Consider the following 16,109-nt stretch of genomic DNA (forward strand, 5'->3'; position numbering starts at 1 on the left):
ATAAATGCTCTGCGATAAGCATTTATTCGTCCTTAACGGGGAGCGGGACGTTTTGTTTCACTCACCCACCCACCTTGTTGCAGGAACCTTTCCCTTCGCATAGGCAAGCACCTAAATAATTTAAGGTGGGGTTAAGCACCGTGAAAAAAAGAAAACGGGCCAAAACCGGTTTGGCCCGGTGGATAGAGCGTCGGCCTGCGGACTGAAAGGTCCCACGTTCGATTCCGGTCAAGGGCGTGTACCTTGGTTGCGGGCACATCCCCAGTGGGGGGGTGGGGGGTGCAGGAGGCAGCTGATGAATGATTCTCTCATCGATGTTTCTAACTCTCTATCCCTCTCTCTTCCTCTCTGTAAAAAAAAAATCAATAAAATATATTTATTTAAAAAGAAAAAGAAAAAAGACGGGGAAATAAGGGTGAATGAGAAAATCTCATTCTGGCTCAGATTGAGCCACCCCGAGCACAGCAAGTGCAAGGGACAATTAGGAAGGTTCACGCCGCAGCTGCCACGTGGTTGAACCTGGCAGAGACCTTCAATCAAACATTGGGGGGTGAGGGGGCTTTTTACTGAACACCTACTGTGTAGTAGGCGCCCAACTGGAGAGCGAGATACAATTCAGGGCAGGAGGGAACAATAATTAAATATTTTCAGAGTGGTAAACGCCAAGGGAGCTGACAAAAAGGGGTTAAGTAATAGTCTATTGGGAAAGGAAGGCTGTTGAAACAGGTCACCCTGAATTAGTGACATTGATTTGAGATCTGAAGTTATGGTAAGGAGCCGTGTGTGGATAGCAAGGAAAAGCATGCCAGGTCAAGGGCACTACAAATGCAAAAACCCTGAGGTGGGAGGGCGCCTCGTGTGTCCAGGAAGAGCCAGGTATAGAGGGCGAGAAGGTGAGGGAATGGAGGTGGCGGGTTGGGTAGCACAGATGGAGAAGGAAGCATTCGAGGGTTCCGAGCAGAGGAGCCAGGATCTGACTTAGAAGTTAACAGCGCCCTCTGGCGGCTGTGAGGGGAACTGACTGTGGAGGGGGCGGGGAGGAAAGTCCCCAGTCAGGGGATGGAGGTAGAGGCAGCTGGACTGACCCCGAGGAGCTGTGACCAGGGCTGAAGAATGGATATGTGCTACCCACTCCCACCCCAGCAATTCAAAGATGTCCCTGGCACCCCCAGTCCCCAGCAAGAAGCACATACACAGCAGCTAAGTTGACTTTTTAATGTCATCTTCAAAGGAGCAGCTGTGAAGGAGGGGCACCAGCAGCCCCTAAGGCAGGTCACTGCATGAAGGCACTCCGGAACGGGCTTTGAAGCTCCTCCTCTCTTTCTTCATATAAAAGTGGAAGTGGAAGTGGAAGAGGGAAGCTGGGAGGCCACCCCTCCCAGGCTCTGGGTAGAGGACAAGACTCGGAGGGGGCCAGGTGCTGGGAGCAGGAAGTAAGAAACTGCTAGGCCAACAGAGGCCTGCTCACACCTTCCCCACCTATCCTCCCTCCCTCTAAAGTCCGAAACCAGGACTGAGGGAGAGGCAGGCCCGTGGTCGGGCCCTACCTCATCTCCTTTCTAGCTGGTACGAAGCTGGTAATCTGTAAGAAAACAATGAGCAGGGACGTCTCAGGAGGGGACAAATGGCACAGAGGGACAGTCTCCCCAACCCTTCCCCAGCCCCCGTGTTCATGACCAACCCTGCCAGGAAGTTACAAGGCTAAGGACAAACGAACCCACAGTAACCAGCCTGATTCCCGGCAGCAGATGGAACTGACAACTGCCCCCATTTTAAAGGTGGGTCAACCAAGGCCCCAGCTGGCAATGGTGACAAAGACAGGGTAGGCCTGTTGAGTTCTGGAGCCCTCAAAGTGAGAGTGAGAATGTATCAAAACTCTAAGACCATCCCCATCATCTCTCTGACCCCATGGTCCCAGGGCGCCCGGCTGCCTTACCCCCGCTCTGGGTGATGTAGCGGACCCAGGGCAGGGCCTGGTAACCGCTTTTCTCGATGATCTTCATGTATCGGACCTGAAAGGAAAGGAAAGGAAAGGAGGTGGCCCAGATTGAGGGGGGACAGCTTGCTGGGACCACGGGAATGTGTGTGACACAACTTGGGGAAATGAGGGCACAGGCTGGGAGGAATTAAGTGACATGGCTGGGGGAAAGGCAGGTGGTCCAGGAGAGAGGTCCAGACAGAGATGACACAGTGTAAGGAAGGAGGCACCACACAGTTTGGGGGAGCTGAGGTGCCACCGGCCAGGGGAATGGTGACCAGCTTGTGAGTAGGAGAGGGATGGAAGTTACACATCAGTAGGGAACCCTCCTGAAGCCAAAGAGCAGAGCCACCCTGCCGCTTCCCTTACCTGAATCCCGGAGACGGTGAAATAGGGGATCTCAAACTTGACCCCAATGGGGGGCCGGCCCTCCTCCTCCTCCTTCTCCACACTGGGGAGGCCAAAGTGGGCACGCATCAGGTACTCCTTGCCCCCCTACAGGCACATGGGGGCATCAGATACACCGCAGACCATCCTCACAACAGGCCCCGGAGCAGTCTCAGCTCTTGGCCCATTTCACAGACGAGAAAGGCTCCTGACTAAGACTCGCAGCCCAAGCTTCTGATTGCACAGCCTGGCTGGACGGTGGGCTGGGGCCATCTCCCCCTTTTCAGGCCCTGATGAACCCCCCGATTCCAGCGACAGACCAAATCCTCCATGGGACAAGGATGTGGGCAGCACCATCCTGCCTGTTTCCGATGGGCAAACTGAGGCTCCATGTGGGGGACAGGGCTTCCCATGGCCACGCAGCTCAGAGAGGCAAGAGTGGGATGGGAGCCCCATCTGCGTGGCTCAGGATTTGAGCGTCGACCTATGAATCAGGAGGTCACGGTTTGATTCCAGTCAAGGCACATGTCTGGGTTTTAGGCTCAGTTCCCAGTAGGGGGCATGCAGGAGGCAGCCAATCAATGATTCTCTCATCACGGATGTTTCTATTTCTCTCTCTTCCTCTTCTTTCCTCTCTGAAATCAATAAAAATATATATATATATATATATTTAAAAAAAAAAAGTAGATGGGAATCTGAACCCAAGGCTGGTTGCCCCCAGACCTGGTAGGGAAGCTTTACCACCGTGCCAGCCTGATGTCCAGCTTTATTACCCCATCCCCCACCCCCCACCCCCGCAATGACAACCACGTGCAGGCAGATGTGGGCCTCTGACTGGTTATGCACCTGACCCTCAGGCAGTTGGCGTGGGTCCTTGCAGAGCCCCGCCCTCCAGTGCTCACCGGGAAAGACTTAATGCTCCAAATCACGATGTTCTTCTCGGGCACATACTTGGCGCTGCCCACGCTGGTCTTGAAGCGCGGGGAGTCGGCGTCACTCGGCACCGGCACAGATATCTCCACACCGTTGGCCACCGACTGCTTCTTAAACTGTCCCTTGGCCTGTTGGCGGGGAGAGAGAGTGCAGCAGGAAGAATTTGCTCATGGATTCTGCAACTACTCACCAAGCCCTTCCCATGTGCCGTCTCATCGAGAGCCTCCACAACCCTGAAGTGAAAACCGCTGTCCCGCCCACTTTGCGGATGAGGAAAACCGAGGCACAGAGGCATTTGCCTGGAGACACACAGCTAACAAGTGGCAGAGCCAGGGTCCACACCCATGATGAGAGACTTCCATGTGGAAAACGTCGGACACCTTTGCCAGGTCCAAAATGACTGCCGAGAGCCCATCAGATAGAGGCTTTCATTTGGAGATGGCATTTACTGAGCCCCTGCCATGTGCCAGGCCCTGTGCCGAGCACTTAAACCTCTCCCTGACTCTGTAAAGTAGGATCCATTCCTAGTGTCCATTTGTCAGAGACTGAGGTCCTGCTTGAGCACCCACTCGAACTGCTCGAGGGCCTCTGTGGTTTGGCTGAGTGGCTAGAGTGCTGGCCTGCAGACTGAAGGGCCCGGGTTCGATTCAGGTCAAAGGCACATGTCCGGGTTGTGGGCTTGATCCCTACTAGAGGGGCAAGCAGGAGGCAGCCAATCAATGATTCTCTCTCATCGTTGATGTTTCTCTCTCTCTTCTTCTTCCTTCCTCTCTGAAATCAATAAAAATATATTTCTTAAAAATCTATGCTAGCCGAAACCGGTTTGGCTCAGTGGTCTGCGAACTGAAAGGTCCCAGGTTCAATTCCGGTCAAGGGCATGTACCTGGGTTGCGGGCACATCCCCAGTGGGGGGGGGTGCAAGAGGCAGCTGGTCGATGTTTCTCTCTCATCGACGTTTCTCTCTCTCTCTTTTCCTCTCTGTAAAAAAATCAATAAAATATATATTTTAAAAAATCTATGTTACATGGACAAAGTAAGTTATACATAAAATCATACAGCCTGAGTCCATTAATATGAGGGTCAGAAGCTGGCAGGAATGAAATATTTGTGGCTACACATGTGGGGGGCAAAATTATGAAGAAAAGCAAATAAATAATTTACATAAAATTCGAAGATTGTAATTACCTCTGGGCAAAGGGAGAGCAGGAATTGGGGGACGGAAATGTGGATTCAGAGGCTCTGGTCAAATACCTTTTTTTGTTGTTGAATTATATTCTTATTGATTTCAGAGGAGAAGGGAGAGGGAGAGAGAGATAGAAACATCAACGATGAGCGAGCACCATCGATAGGCTGCTTCCCGCACACCCCACACCGGTATCAAGTCCCAACCGGGAGTCAAACCATGACCTCCTGGTTCATAGGTCGAAACTCAACCATGCCGGCAAGGTCAAGTACATTTAAATAAGCTGGATAGTTCATTATTCTTTAAATTACATAAATATACTATCTATCTATCTATATATACATATATATGTTTAAAAAAGTAAATATTGCCGAAACCGGTTTGGCTCAGTGGATAGAGTGTTGGTCTGCAGACTGAAAGGTCCCAGGTTCGATTCCGGTCAAGGGCATGTACATTGGCTGTGGGCACATCCCCAGTAGGGGGTGTGCAAGAGGCAGCTGGTCGATGTTCCTCTCTCATCGATGTTTCTGGCTCTCTATCCCTCTCCCTTCCTCTGTGTAAAAAATAAATAAAAATATATATTTTTTTAAAAAGTAAATATGTAAGTAAAACAGATCCTAGATGGTGACAGGTAATAGAAGAAAAAAAATAGAGCAAAGAAGGGAGGTGGGAAATGCTGGGGGAGGGGTATAATTCTCAATCGGTACTTCAGGGAAGGCCTGTTTGAGATGACATTTTTTTTTTTTTAATATATTTTATTGATTTTGTACAGAGAGGAAGGGAGAGAGATAGAGAGTTAGAAACATCGATGAGAGAGAGTCATCAATCAGCTGCCTCTTGCATACCCCCTACTGGGGATATGCCCGCAACCAAGGTACATGCCCTTGACCGGAATCGAACCCGGGACCCTTCAGTCCCCAAGCCGACGCTCTATCCATTTAGCCAAACCGGTTTCGGCTGAGATGACATTTAAGCATCTAGACCAGTGTTTCCCAACCTTTTCTCATGATGAGAATCACCTGGTGGAGTTGTTAAAACACAGATTCCTGAATCCCAACTAAGAAGTGCTAAACTAGAATTTTGGGGAACATATAGGTAAAATTGTATACTTAACTAGTGCTCTAAGACAGATTTTATATACAGAGCACTAAGTTAGGTATGCAATTTTACCTATATGTTCTCCAAAATTCTAGTTTAGCACTTCTTAGTTGGGATTCAGGAATCTGTGTTTTAACAACTCCACCAGGTGATTCTCATCATGAGAGAAGGTTGGGAAACACTGATCTAGACTATCTCCAATTTAAGAGATTAAGGAGATGAGATAAGGAGTCCCGGGTATTCCTGGTGAGCCAGGGCAGAGTGATCCAGAGAAAGGGAACAGCCAATGCAAAGGCCCTGCAGGGGTAGGGGACCTGAGCCTGGGGGGTTTGGGAACCTGCCAGGGAAGCAGTGTGGCTGGAAGGAAATGAACCAGGAGGGAGGTGGGGAAGGAAGTTGGATTGGTGAGGAGGTGGGAGGGGCAGATCAAGCACTGTAACTGTTCCTCCAACCCACCTTGACCATGATCTCGACCCGGCTGTGGGAGAACTTCTCAATGACAGACTCGATCCAGATCAGCGGCTTGACCTGCACACAAAGGAAGGGGAGCTCTGGGAGGTTCTGGGGTCCCTCTCCTCCCCTGCCATGGCTTGACCCCGCCTCACCTGGGTGCTGAGGCGGTAGGACATGAGCTCGAAGTCACCGTCAGGTGGGATAAAGGAAATGGTGCGGTCATTGTCAAAACGGGAGAGTCGCACACACTGGTGAAATTTCACATCCTCCAGTTCCACAGACTTGTTCTTGTTTCCTGAAACTCAGAGCCAAGCATGCGGGGTGACCCTGGGGGCTGGGGCAGAATCCCTACCCCTAACTTAATAGCCCACTGTTATTATCACCCCCATTTTACAGATGAGGAAACTGAAGCCCAGGAGTGGATGAGTAACTTGCCCAGCCACCCAGCTGCCCAGGGGCAGAGCTAGGATCTGAACCCAGGGAATCTGATTCTCACTGTCAGGCTTTTAACTACAATTCTAGTCTGTCTCCTTGTATAGTCTAGAATGTCAGCTCTGTGAGGGCCAGGATTTGTCGTTTTCTTCACTGCCCTGTCCTTGCACCTACTAGCACTTTATAAAGCAGCGTTTGCTCAAAGAACCAGCAGCTGTAGTGTTTGTCATGACCAGCAGATGGCGCTCGAGTGCTTATTTCAAAACTGCAATTCTCTGGGGCCCGAGGCAGAGGGGTCTCCATCTCCTCCATGAACCCCCTGCTCCAGACACCTACGGCCAGTGAGCTCAAAGAGCACGCGATCGTTGAGGCCGAGTCGCAGCTCTGGCATTCCCGACAGAAACACCTTGAGCTTGATGGTGCCCACGATCTCACTCAGCAGGACACTGCCGTTGGCATTGACCTGGGGATGCACACATGGGCGTGAGGGTCAGCAGGCGGGGGGCCCCCTCTCCTGTCCCCAGATCGTGGCAGGCGAGGGGTGGGGCTGTGGGGGCTCACCAACAGGTTGACAGACTCTATGACGTCGATGAAGACCTCGTTCTTCTTGTACTTGATGCCCTCGGAGCGCCAGGACACGGCATTGGTGACAGTGGGCGGCACCCGGGACTTGCCTGTCTCCAGCTTGTTGCCCTGCTGTGTGATGTACCTGGCAGGACGGCGGGGAGCATGAACAGGGGGACCCAGGGGCACTTCCTGGCCCTCCGCAGTCGTTCCAGCGTGACCTGCCCCGCGGCCGCTCCCGCGGCACACTCACTCCTGCAGAATCTTGCTGTCGGTGGTCTGGGGGAAGCCAAAGTCCATGAGCTCATCCAGCAGCTCGTAGACAATGACAAAGTTGTCCCTGATGCTCTCCTCCTCCAGCTCCTTGAAGTATTCGGAGAATACCTGGGGGTGCAGGAACAGACACCCACAGAGGGGGAGCTGGGGGAGCCATGGTCTCCATTGACCCAGCCAGCCATCCAACAAGCAATTATTGAGTGCCTACTTTATGCCAGTGCTGGGACATTAATGACGGACAAAGCCCACAGGGAAAAGTCCAGTGGGGGAAATGGACTGGTAACAGAACCAATATCACCCACCGTGTTGGGCACAATAATGTGGAAAATTCAAGGAAAGTAGGAACCCAGAGGTAGGAAAGTCCAGGAAGAATTAGAACTGGTTTTGTTTCTTTGTTTTTTCTTGGACCATGGATCCCTGCATATCTGATGTTCATGGGCCCATCTCAGAATGTTTGTAAATACATAAATACACAGAATGGCAAAGGAAACCTGTCACACAGAAACATGGCTAAGGTCATGGACTTGCTGTATTCTGTTCATAGGCCTTGGAAGGCTGGGGTCCCCAAGTTAAAAGCCTCTGGGAATGAGTAGGCATAACCACAGAAGAGAACCCGTTAGCCATCAACATTAGAACTATCCTCCACTCCTCATTCTGCTCCAACCTCCCCGGCCTTCCTATTCCTACCCCAGGGCCTTTGCATACGCTATTCCCTCTGCTTGAAACACTCTTCCTTCAGCTCATCTCACAGAGGGCTGCTTATCATTCAGACCTCAGCCCAAATGTCACCTCCTCAATGAAGCCACTCCCAGTCCCCCCCCTGAGTATCAGGATGCTATGGTGAGATTAGCATCTCAACCAGATTTCATCTCCTTTATGCCCTTTAACCCCTCAGGACAGAGACCTGTCTAATGCATAGGTGTTTTCCCTTTGCCTGGCAGAGAGGAGACAAATCCATGAATATTTCTTGTGTGTTGAATAGTAACGACAGATCACTTTCTCGGTCACTGAGAATGGCAAACAGTAAGAGCTCAACAAATTATCTGATTTTATAACATTTGTGATAATGCGAACAATAATACCAAGCCTTTTTTGAGCACTTAGTGTATAGTGAGCACCACTTTAAGCACTTTAGAGGTAGGAATTTTATTAGTTTGTACCACCTCAAGAAAGGACTTGCTGTAACCCTGTTTAGAGGCACAGAGGGAAGAGACTTGCTCAGGGTCATACAGCCAGGAAGCAGGGAAAGCTAGGATTGGAAACCAGTTCGCTCTGGCTCAGACTTGAGCAGTCATATTCTCTCGAAGACCCCTGGGTCCCCGCCTGTAGCGAGAGGTGATCCCAGAGCAGCCAGTGAGAACAGAGTGATGGGACTTTGTTAAGGGCGCCCCCGGGGAGGTCAGGCAGAGCTTCTTAGGAAAATGGATCACGAGAGAGATGGGCAAGACACACAGGCCAGCTGGCAATGGGAGGCCACCACCTACCTCCACCGTCTTGTAGAGGAAGGAGTACACGAGCGAGGCATTGGCGTTCTTCAGCGTGGTGGCCACCACTGCGGGCAGCGAGGTTAAGGAAAAGGTGCCACTTTGGAAGGGCTCAGATGGGGCCCAGACCCTGAACCCACACCCTGTTCCCCACTAGCACCCCATTTCTGCCCACCCACACAACCCCAAGCCCAAGCCCCACTGATGTGCTGTGCAACTCCTACCCTCAGCCTACCCTCTCTGGGCCTGAGCTGCCACCACCCCAGCCCCCAGGGCCCCCCCCTGTGGCTGGATACAGTAGAGGTTGCTGTATTTGATCCACAGGAAGTGGACCCGGCCGTGGCTCAGCAGCGGGGCCAGAGCGCCCTCTTCCTCCCGCTGCATGAGCAGAGGCATAAAGTGCTCTATCTCGCTCATGGCCACATCGCCCTTGTAGTTTCGGCTGATCAGGGGCTAAGGGCGGGCAGAGAAGGCCCAGTTATCACTGGGCTCCAGAGACCCTCCACCCACAGGCGCTCTCCCCAGAGTGCCTGGTTTGGGCCCTACTTCCTGGCCCAGGGGCCTGAGCACCTGAGCACCTCAGTTTCCTCCTCCGTAAAATGGGCACATGATAATAACAGCTAACATGTCTAGACCCTTTGCTAAGGTCCAGGTCAGAGTTCTACTAGAGACCCCTCTCCCTCCAGGACCTGTCACCAAGGCCCTCTTTTCTCTGACTTTTCAGAGAGCCAATAGCAGTCCTGCCCAGGCTCATTCTTTCCTATGAAGTGCCAAAGTAGGCTCTCTCCTGTTTCTTCTTCTATCCTGAATCCTTCCTTCTTTCATTGTCCCCAACTTTAACAGATACACTCTCAGAAAAAAAGAAAAAGAAAAAGAAAAAAAAAGAGTGGATGTTTACTTGATTTAGTTCGCACCACAACTCTGTGAGGCAGTGACATTGTCATCTCCATTTTACAGATGGGGAAACTGAGGTAGAAACTGTGCTCATAATAAGTGGGAAATCAGGAATTGGACCAAGCACCCTGGTTCCAGAAATCCTGCTCTTGCCCGGGGCTTCCTATGTACCGAATCGGCAAAGTAGGGATGACGAAAGGCAAGAAGGGGAGGATGGGAGGAAGGATAGATTATAGAAAGAAGAGAAAAGAAAGATTTTTGAAGGAGGGAAGAAAAAAAAGATCATGCCAAAAAGTAAAAGCAAAAAAAAGAGAAGGATTATATGTAAAAGAGAAAAAAATAAAAATGGTTATGCCCCTATATCTCTCCTAGCTCTGACTGGCAGGTAGGAAGCAATCAATAATAACAGTACCTAGTTGGTCAGGTTGTTTCGTCCAGTGTTCAGAACTGGAAGCAGGTCCTCAGACACCTTAGCTCTCACTATTATTATCAGAAGTACTATTTCCCCATCACTCTTCATTTTGCCATTGAATGACAAGCCAATAAGAGGGGGGCTCCAGAGAGGGACAGCCCAGCCCCAAAGGGGAAGTAGGGCCCCCAAATACCCATACTGTGGATGAGGATGGTGACAGAAATCACAATTTCAATGGATCGATCGCTAATGGCTGCAGCAGGGCCGCTGTGCTAAGTGGTTTACCTCCGGCTTCGGATTGTGTTCATGGTTTTGGGGGCTGGAGACCCCTGTTATCCCCATGTTTACGGAGAGAGAGACCGAGGCTCTGAGAGGCGAAGCCCCAGCTCCCGGCCCGCGGCTGGCAGGCAGGGGGCCCGGCCCGGGGCTGGGGGACACCGGGGCCCTCGCTGCCCGCGCGGAGCGCCGCCGCACCTGTCCGTCCCCCCACACACACCACGCCCCGCTCACCTTGCCCTTGACGTCGAGGATGAAGACAGCCGAGGCGGACATGGTGGCGCCGGCGGACCGGGAGCCGGAGCCGGGGCCGGGAGTCGGGAGCCGGGAGGGCGGACCGGGAGCCGGGAGCCGGGAGGAGGACAGGGAGGACGCCGGCGCCGCTTCCTCCTTCCTGCGGAAGCGCCGCGCAGGTGAGCGCTCAGGTGCGCGCGTCTTAAAGGGGAGGCGCCAGGTGAGCGGCGCTGTCTGCCGACGAGAAGTCATTGCCGGGAGCGAAAGGGGCCGGACCGCTCCCCCGCCTCACTTTCCCACCGCACCCGGGCGGGCGTGTGGACGGGAGGAGACCCAGGACAGCCGTCCGTCCGTCCGTCCGCCCATCCGTCCGTCTCGTCTCTCCCACACGTTGTCAGACCCAATACAGCAGGGACTTGGTCCTGTTCATGTTTGTATTTCCAGGGCCCAGCTCTGGGTGCTCAGTAATATTTGTCCAAGTCATTAATTCTTTTTTCAAAAATATTTTTATTGATTTTTTTTTTACAGAGAGGAAGGGAGAGGGATAGAGAGCTAGAAACATCGATGAGAGAGAAACATCAACCAGCCGCCTCTTGCACACCCCACACCGGGGATGTGCCAGCAACCAATATACATGCCCTTGACTGGAATCGAACCTGGGACCCTTCAGTCCGCAAACTGATGCTCTATCCCACTGAGCCAAACCGGTTTTGGCTAAGTCATTAATTCTTTTCCTCATTTATGCAATGCATATTTATGTATTATTCTCTCTCTCTCTCTCTCTCTCTCTCTCTCTCTCTCTCTCTCTCTCTTTCATCTTTACACTAACTGAATTAACAGCAGTGGGTTCAGACTGTCTAGGTCCAGGGTTCTGTGGGCCTTGGGCGCAGGCCCAGCTTACAACAAACACAGGGAAATGGGCGAGAGGCAGGGGAAGGAGGGAGGTAACAGACTTGGTCTTAAACTTGGGGGTTGGGCGGAAAAGCGATGATGGGGACCAGCAGAAAGAAAGCTGTTTCGTGGGGGCCTGGGCAGGCCCGATGGATGGGCTGGCACCCTTGGGGCTGAGCTGAGAGGGAAGAATAAGGAGGCCCCTCCCCTGAGGACAAGACACTTGGCTCTGTCTCCTCCTGCCCCGCACCATCCAAGGAAGAGATGGGGCCTTCATCCCCTCGCTCCTCTCACTGGCTCAGAGGCTGTTTCTGGTTGAGCCTCTGAAAGAAGTTTTTGCCCTACTCATGTGCTGATCATGATGGCACAGGAGGGGGCGGCCTCAATGATCAGCCTGCAAAGAGGCTCCTGGTGTCAACTCAGCCCAGATCCCTCCCCGCTTCCACCCCCCTCCTCCTCCTTCTCCTCCCCCTCTTCCTCCTCCTCCTCCTCCTCCTCCTCCTCCTCATCCTTCTCCTCCTCCTCTTCCTCCTCCTCCTCCTTCTCCTCCTCCTCCTCCTCCTCCTCCTCCTCCTCCTCCTCCTCCTCTTCCTCCTCTTCCTCCTCCTCCTCCTTTTCCTCCGCCTCCATAGCAGCAGCCACGTGGAGTCAGCATGCACGTGCACGGGTGACACTCTCACAGCCTCCACCGCTCACAGTGCAACCTGGCATTGAACCTTCACCACATCAAAGGGTAGAGTCAGGATGGCAGCCACCGACCCTGAGATGCCCACCGAAGTCTGGTCCTGTGGCCTGCGCCCACTCAGCCGGCACTTTACCAGCTCATAGTGAACCAGTACAGGGCTGAAGAGGACACATCCAGTGAGGCCGGTGCCCTGAGCTATGGAGGTTCAGACACAGGCACCCAACTCCCAGAATGCCTCAGGCTGAGCCTGCAGCTTAGTCAGTACCAGCTTTAGCAGGCTTATCACATTCAGGGTGCCCACGCGGACCAGTGCACCAGCCACCATGGGTGCAGAGAAGTCAGAGGCCAGGGCTCGACCACATGGGAAGGCCTTGAGTTGGTCATAGGCCGTGAAGTAGACGGCAGTTGCTGGCACAGTCACCAGGTGAAGTGAGTAGGGTCCTGAAACCAGGTGGCGCAGTGGGCACCATTTGGGCACAGGTACAGGGGTTCCAGGACACCACTGCGGTACAGGAGGCACTTCCCTGTGGGGTGGAGGGAGGAGGGCAATTTGGCGTAAGAGGCTGCCGAGTCGAGGGAGGCATCAGCTCACTGGTCACTGAGGGGCATTGAGATTGCAGACAGACCTTCACCACATCCAGGGTAGTCATGGAAACAGAGGTGACCACAGCCCCGGCACCTGTGGCCACCATTTGTTGGAGGGGACTGCTGCCCCCAATGTACTGACCAGCCATCAATTCTAGCTTTAGCAGAAACCGGTTTGGCTCTGGATAGAGTGTCAGTCTGCGGACTGAAAGGTCCCGGGTTCGATTCCGGTCAAGGGCATGTACCTTGGTTGTGGGCACATCCCCAGTAGGGGGTATGCAAGAGGCGGCTGATCGATGATTCTCTCTCATCAATGTTTCTAACTCTCTATCTCTCTCTCTTCCTCTCTGTAAAAATTCAATAAAATATATTTTTTTTTAAATTCTGGCTTTAGGATGGGGTCCGTGTGCATTTGCCTCACCAATGAATTATTCTTTCACTCAAATATTTACTCACTAGTAATTGTTTTTCCCACTCAGTAACAGAAACTGTGGGTTGCACTCTGAGTAAGGCAAATGTAGCTGCTTTTATTATTATACATTTAAAAATATGTTTACTATTTTTTTAAATATATTTTATTAATTTTTTACATAGAGGAAGGGAGAGGGACAGAGAGCCAGAAACGTCGATGAGAGCAAAACATCGACCAGCCACCTCCTGCACACCCTCCACCAGGGATGTGCCCGCAACTAAGGCACATGCCCTTGACCGGAACCTAACTTGGAACCCTTGAGTCCACACGCTGATGTTCTATCCACTGAGCCAAACCGGCCAGGCTGTTTACTATTTTTTATTAATTTCAGAGAAGAAGGGAGAGGGAGAGAGAGATAGAAACATCAGTGATGAGAGAGAACCATAGATCGGCTGCCTTTCAGAGCGGAAGCTCAACCATTGAGCACACAGCTTGATCCATTCAGAAAATATTTATAGTCCTAGCTGGTTTGACTCAGTAAATAGAGCATTGGCCTGCCTATTGAAGAGTCCATGGTTCTATTCTGGTCAAGGGCACATGCTTGAGTTGTGGGCTCGATCCCCAGTATGGGGTGTGCAAGAGGCAGCTAATCAATGATTCTCATTGATGTTTCTCTCTCCCTCTCCCTTCCTCTCTGAAATCAATAAAAATATTTTTAAAGTCCTTACCAGTTTGGCTCAGTAGATAGAGCCTCGACCTTCAGACTGAAGGGTCCCAGGTTCGATTCCAATCAAGGGCATGTACCTTGATTGCAAGCATATCCCCAGTAGGGAGTGTGCAAGAGGCAGCTGATCAATGTTTCTAACTCTCTATCCCTCTCCCTTCCTCTCTGTAAAAAAAAATCAATAAAAATTTATATATATATTTTTTAATTTTTTTAAGCCCTAGCCTGTTTGGCTCAGTGGATAGAACATCAGGCTATGGACTGAAGGATCCCAGGTTCAATAATTCCGATTAGGGCACATGCCCAAGGATATTTTTCCATTGATTTTCAGAGAGAGTAGAAGGGAGAGGGAGAGACAGAGAGAGAGAAAAATTGATGGGAGAGAAACACATTGATTGGTTGCCTTCTGCCCGCACCCTGACCAAGGTTGGGGATCAAACCTGCAACCAAGGTATATGTCCTTGACTGGAATCGAACCTGGGGCACTTCAGTCTGTGGTCCGACACTATCCATTGAGCCAAATGGGGTAGGGCCCAATAACTCCTCCCCCCCTCCTCCTCCTCCTCCTTCTCCTCCTCCTCCTCGTCCTCTTCCTCGTCCTCCTCCTCCTTCTTTCTTCTTCTTTTTTTTCTTCTTCCTGTGTTTGATTCCAGTCTTCCCAATGATGTTTTTTTCTGATAATTCAGGGGAAGACCTTCTTGTCTTCTTACGTTGGAAGAAGCAGAGGTCAAGAGAGAAGCCACTGGTTCAAGGCCACACAGCCTGGAGGCAGTTGAGTCAAAATTAGAATCTGAGTCTCAACAAGCCTGGTCCTGGCTTTCACCCAACTGTTCTGTTGCATTGTGGGATACGAGAATTACTATTACTAACAATGGCTCCTGCCTATATGCCGCTCCCTACACTCAGGTGCTGCCCTAACCGTCTCCCATGCAGGAACCTTCCATGAAACAATGTTTTGAACTAGGGAAGCCTATTATCTCCATTTGACTGATAGGAAAACTGAAGCTCAGAGAATTAGTGACTCTACAAAGTCACCTGCCAGCCTGGCTGGTGTGGCTCAGTGGTTGAGCCTCGACCTATGACCCAAGAGGTCACAGTTCAATTAATGGTCAGGGCACATGCTGGAGTTGTGGGCTCATCCCCAGTGTGGGGCTTGCCAGAGGCAGCTGATCAATGATTCTCTCTCATCATTGATGTTTCTCTCTCTCTCTCTCTCTCTCTCTCTCTCTCTCTCTCCCCCTCTTCCTTCCTCTCTGAAATCAATAAAAATGTATAGGTAAAAAGTCACCTGCCAGGCGTGGCCGAGCTGGAATTCTAGTCCTGCAAACACCAAGGTTTTATGCTGTTGCCTTCTCAAATAAGGGTAATCTCCAGGATCTTACCAGCCCTCTGCTCAGAAGGTGATTGGGGGGGGGGGGGGCCTTGGGAGCTGCCAGCCCCTCACCCCAGCCCAGGCATCACTGAACCTCATCACGGGCCCCAGGGGAAGGGATGTTTGCAGGCAGTAGAACCCAAAAGCCTGGGCCAGCCATCCTGGAATCTGAAACGCAAGTCCTGTTTGGCTGAAAAATTCATGAGCTCCGAAGCTGCAGCGGGTCAGAGAACAGAGCATCTCTGTGTGAACAGCCGCCGCCTCCACTGCAACTTCCCGTCCCCACGACCTGCTGCCGCCTCGCCCCAGTTCCTCCTGGGTGCCTGCGGCCTGCCAGCTTCCCCCGAGGGACCCTGCCCCTGGCACCCCATCCACCCTCTTCTCCACGCACTAACGGGGTCTCTCTAACACTCCCAGCTCCTGCTGCCCTCCCCCATGCTCACGTCCCCCCTGGCTCCCCATCGCCCTGAGCTGCCCTGCCTGGCATCGCAGATCCCGGCTGACCTCTCCCTCCATGCACCTCTTGAACCCATGGCCCCAGACACACCGACTTCCCTAATTTCGGTTCCTCTCTCTCTTTCTCTCTTTCCTCTCTACTCAGTGCATGCCTGTGCCTTTTGCTTTCTCCACCCCGTTCTCATCCAGCTTTCTCTTTCTCCTCTTCAGGAAGCCCTCTCTGACCTGCCAGCCCAGGTCCAGCTCCTATGCGTCCTATGGGCTTTCCCATCACAGCCGTGTGGTACCATATTTTTAAATCTATTTTTAAAAATGTTATTATGGTAAAACATACATAACCTAAAATTCTCCGTTTTATTTATTTTAAGTGTACGCTTCAG

The 16,109-nt window shown here is 51.9% G+C and overlaps 1 protein-coding gene and 1 pseudogene across 4 annotated transcripts; both read right to left on the minus strand.

Moving 5' to 3' along the window:
• Window positions 1-1,200: 1,200 nt before the first annotated feature.
• On the minus strand, window positions 1,201-10,762 carry AP1M2 (adaptor related protein complex 1 subunit mu 2). 3 transcript variants are annotated; one of them, XR_014795013.1, is made up of 12 exons: window positions 10,605-10,754; window positions 9,085-9,241; window positions 8,789-8,856; window positions 7,282-7,412; window positions 7,026-7,173; window positions 6,801-6,927; window positions 6,185-6,327; window positions 6,036-6,107; window positions 3,268-3,426; window positions 2,348-2,429; window positions 1,937-2,012; window positions 1,201-1,582 (listed from the first exon to the last, which is right to left on the minus strand). XR_014795013.1 is itself a non-coding variant. In XM_084883910.1 (12 exons), exons 1-12 carry the CDS (start codon window positions 10,644-10,646, stop codon window positions 1,560-1,562), a joined length of 1,272 nt encoding a protein of 423 aa, XP_084740036.1. In that variant the 5' UTR covers window positions 10,647-10,762; the 3' UTR covers window positions 1,201-1,559. The 3 variants fall into 3 exon arrangements, 2 of the variants coding, with proteins under 2 accessions (XP_084740036.1, XP_084740035.1); XM_084883910.1 differs by having other exon boundaries at window positions 2,348-2,473; window positions 10,605-10,762; XM_084883909.1 differs by having other exon boundaries at window positions 2,348-2,473; window positions 6,185-6,333; window positions 10,605-10,752.
• A 1,397-nt stretch (window positions 10,763-12,159) lies between these two features.
• LOC311622290 (mitochondrial glutathione transporter SLC25A39-like) lies at window positions 12,160-12,914 on the minus strand (annotated as a pseudogene). Its single transcript has one exon. The product of its transcript is annotated as a mitochondrial glutathione transporter SLC25A39-like (transcript).
• Window positions 12,915-16,109: the final 3,195 nt, after the last annotated feature.

The sequence above is a fragment of the Pipistrellus hanaki genome, assembly GCF_964339955.1.
Source record: "Pipistrellus hanaki genome assembly, chromosome: 5".
NCBI lineage: Eukaryota > Metazoa > Chordata > Mammalia > Chiroptera > Vespertilionidae > Pipistrellus > Pipistrellus hanaki.

Coding starts and splice junctions, on each gene's coding strand:
- AP1M2 (XM_084883909.1), bottom strand. CDS start 10,646: ATGTCCGCCTCGGCTGTCTTCATCCTCGACGTCAAGGGCAAG. Junction 6,108..6,184: donor CCTACCGCCTCAGCACCCAG/GTGAGGCGGGGT, acceptor CTTTGTGTGCAG/GTCAAGCCGCTGATCTGGAT. Junction 3,427..6,035: donor GGGTCGAGATCATGGTCAAG/GTGGGTTGGAGG, acceptor CCCCGCCAACAG/GCCAAGGGACAGTTTAAGAA.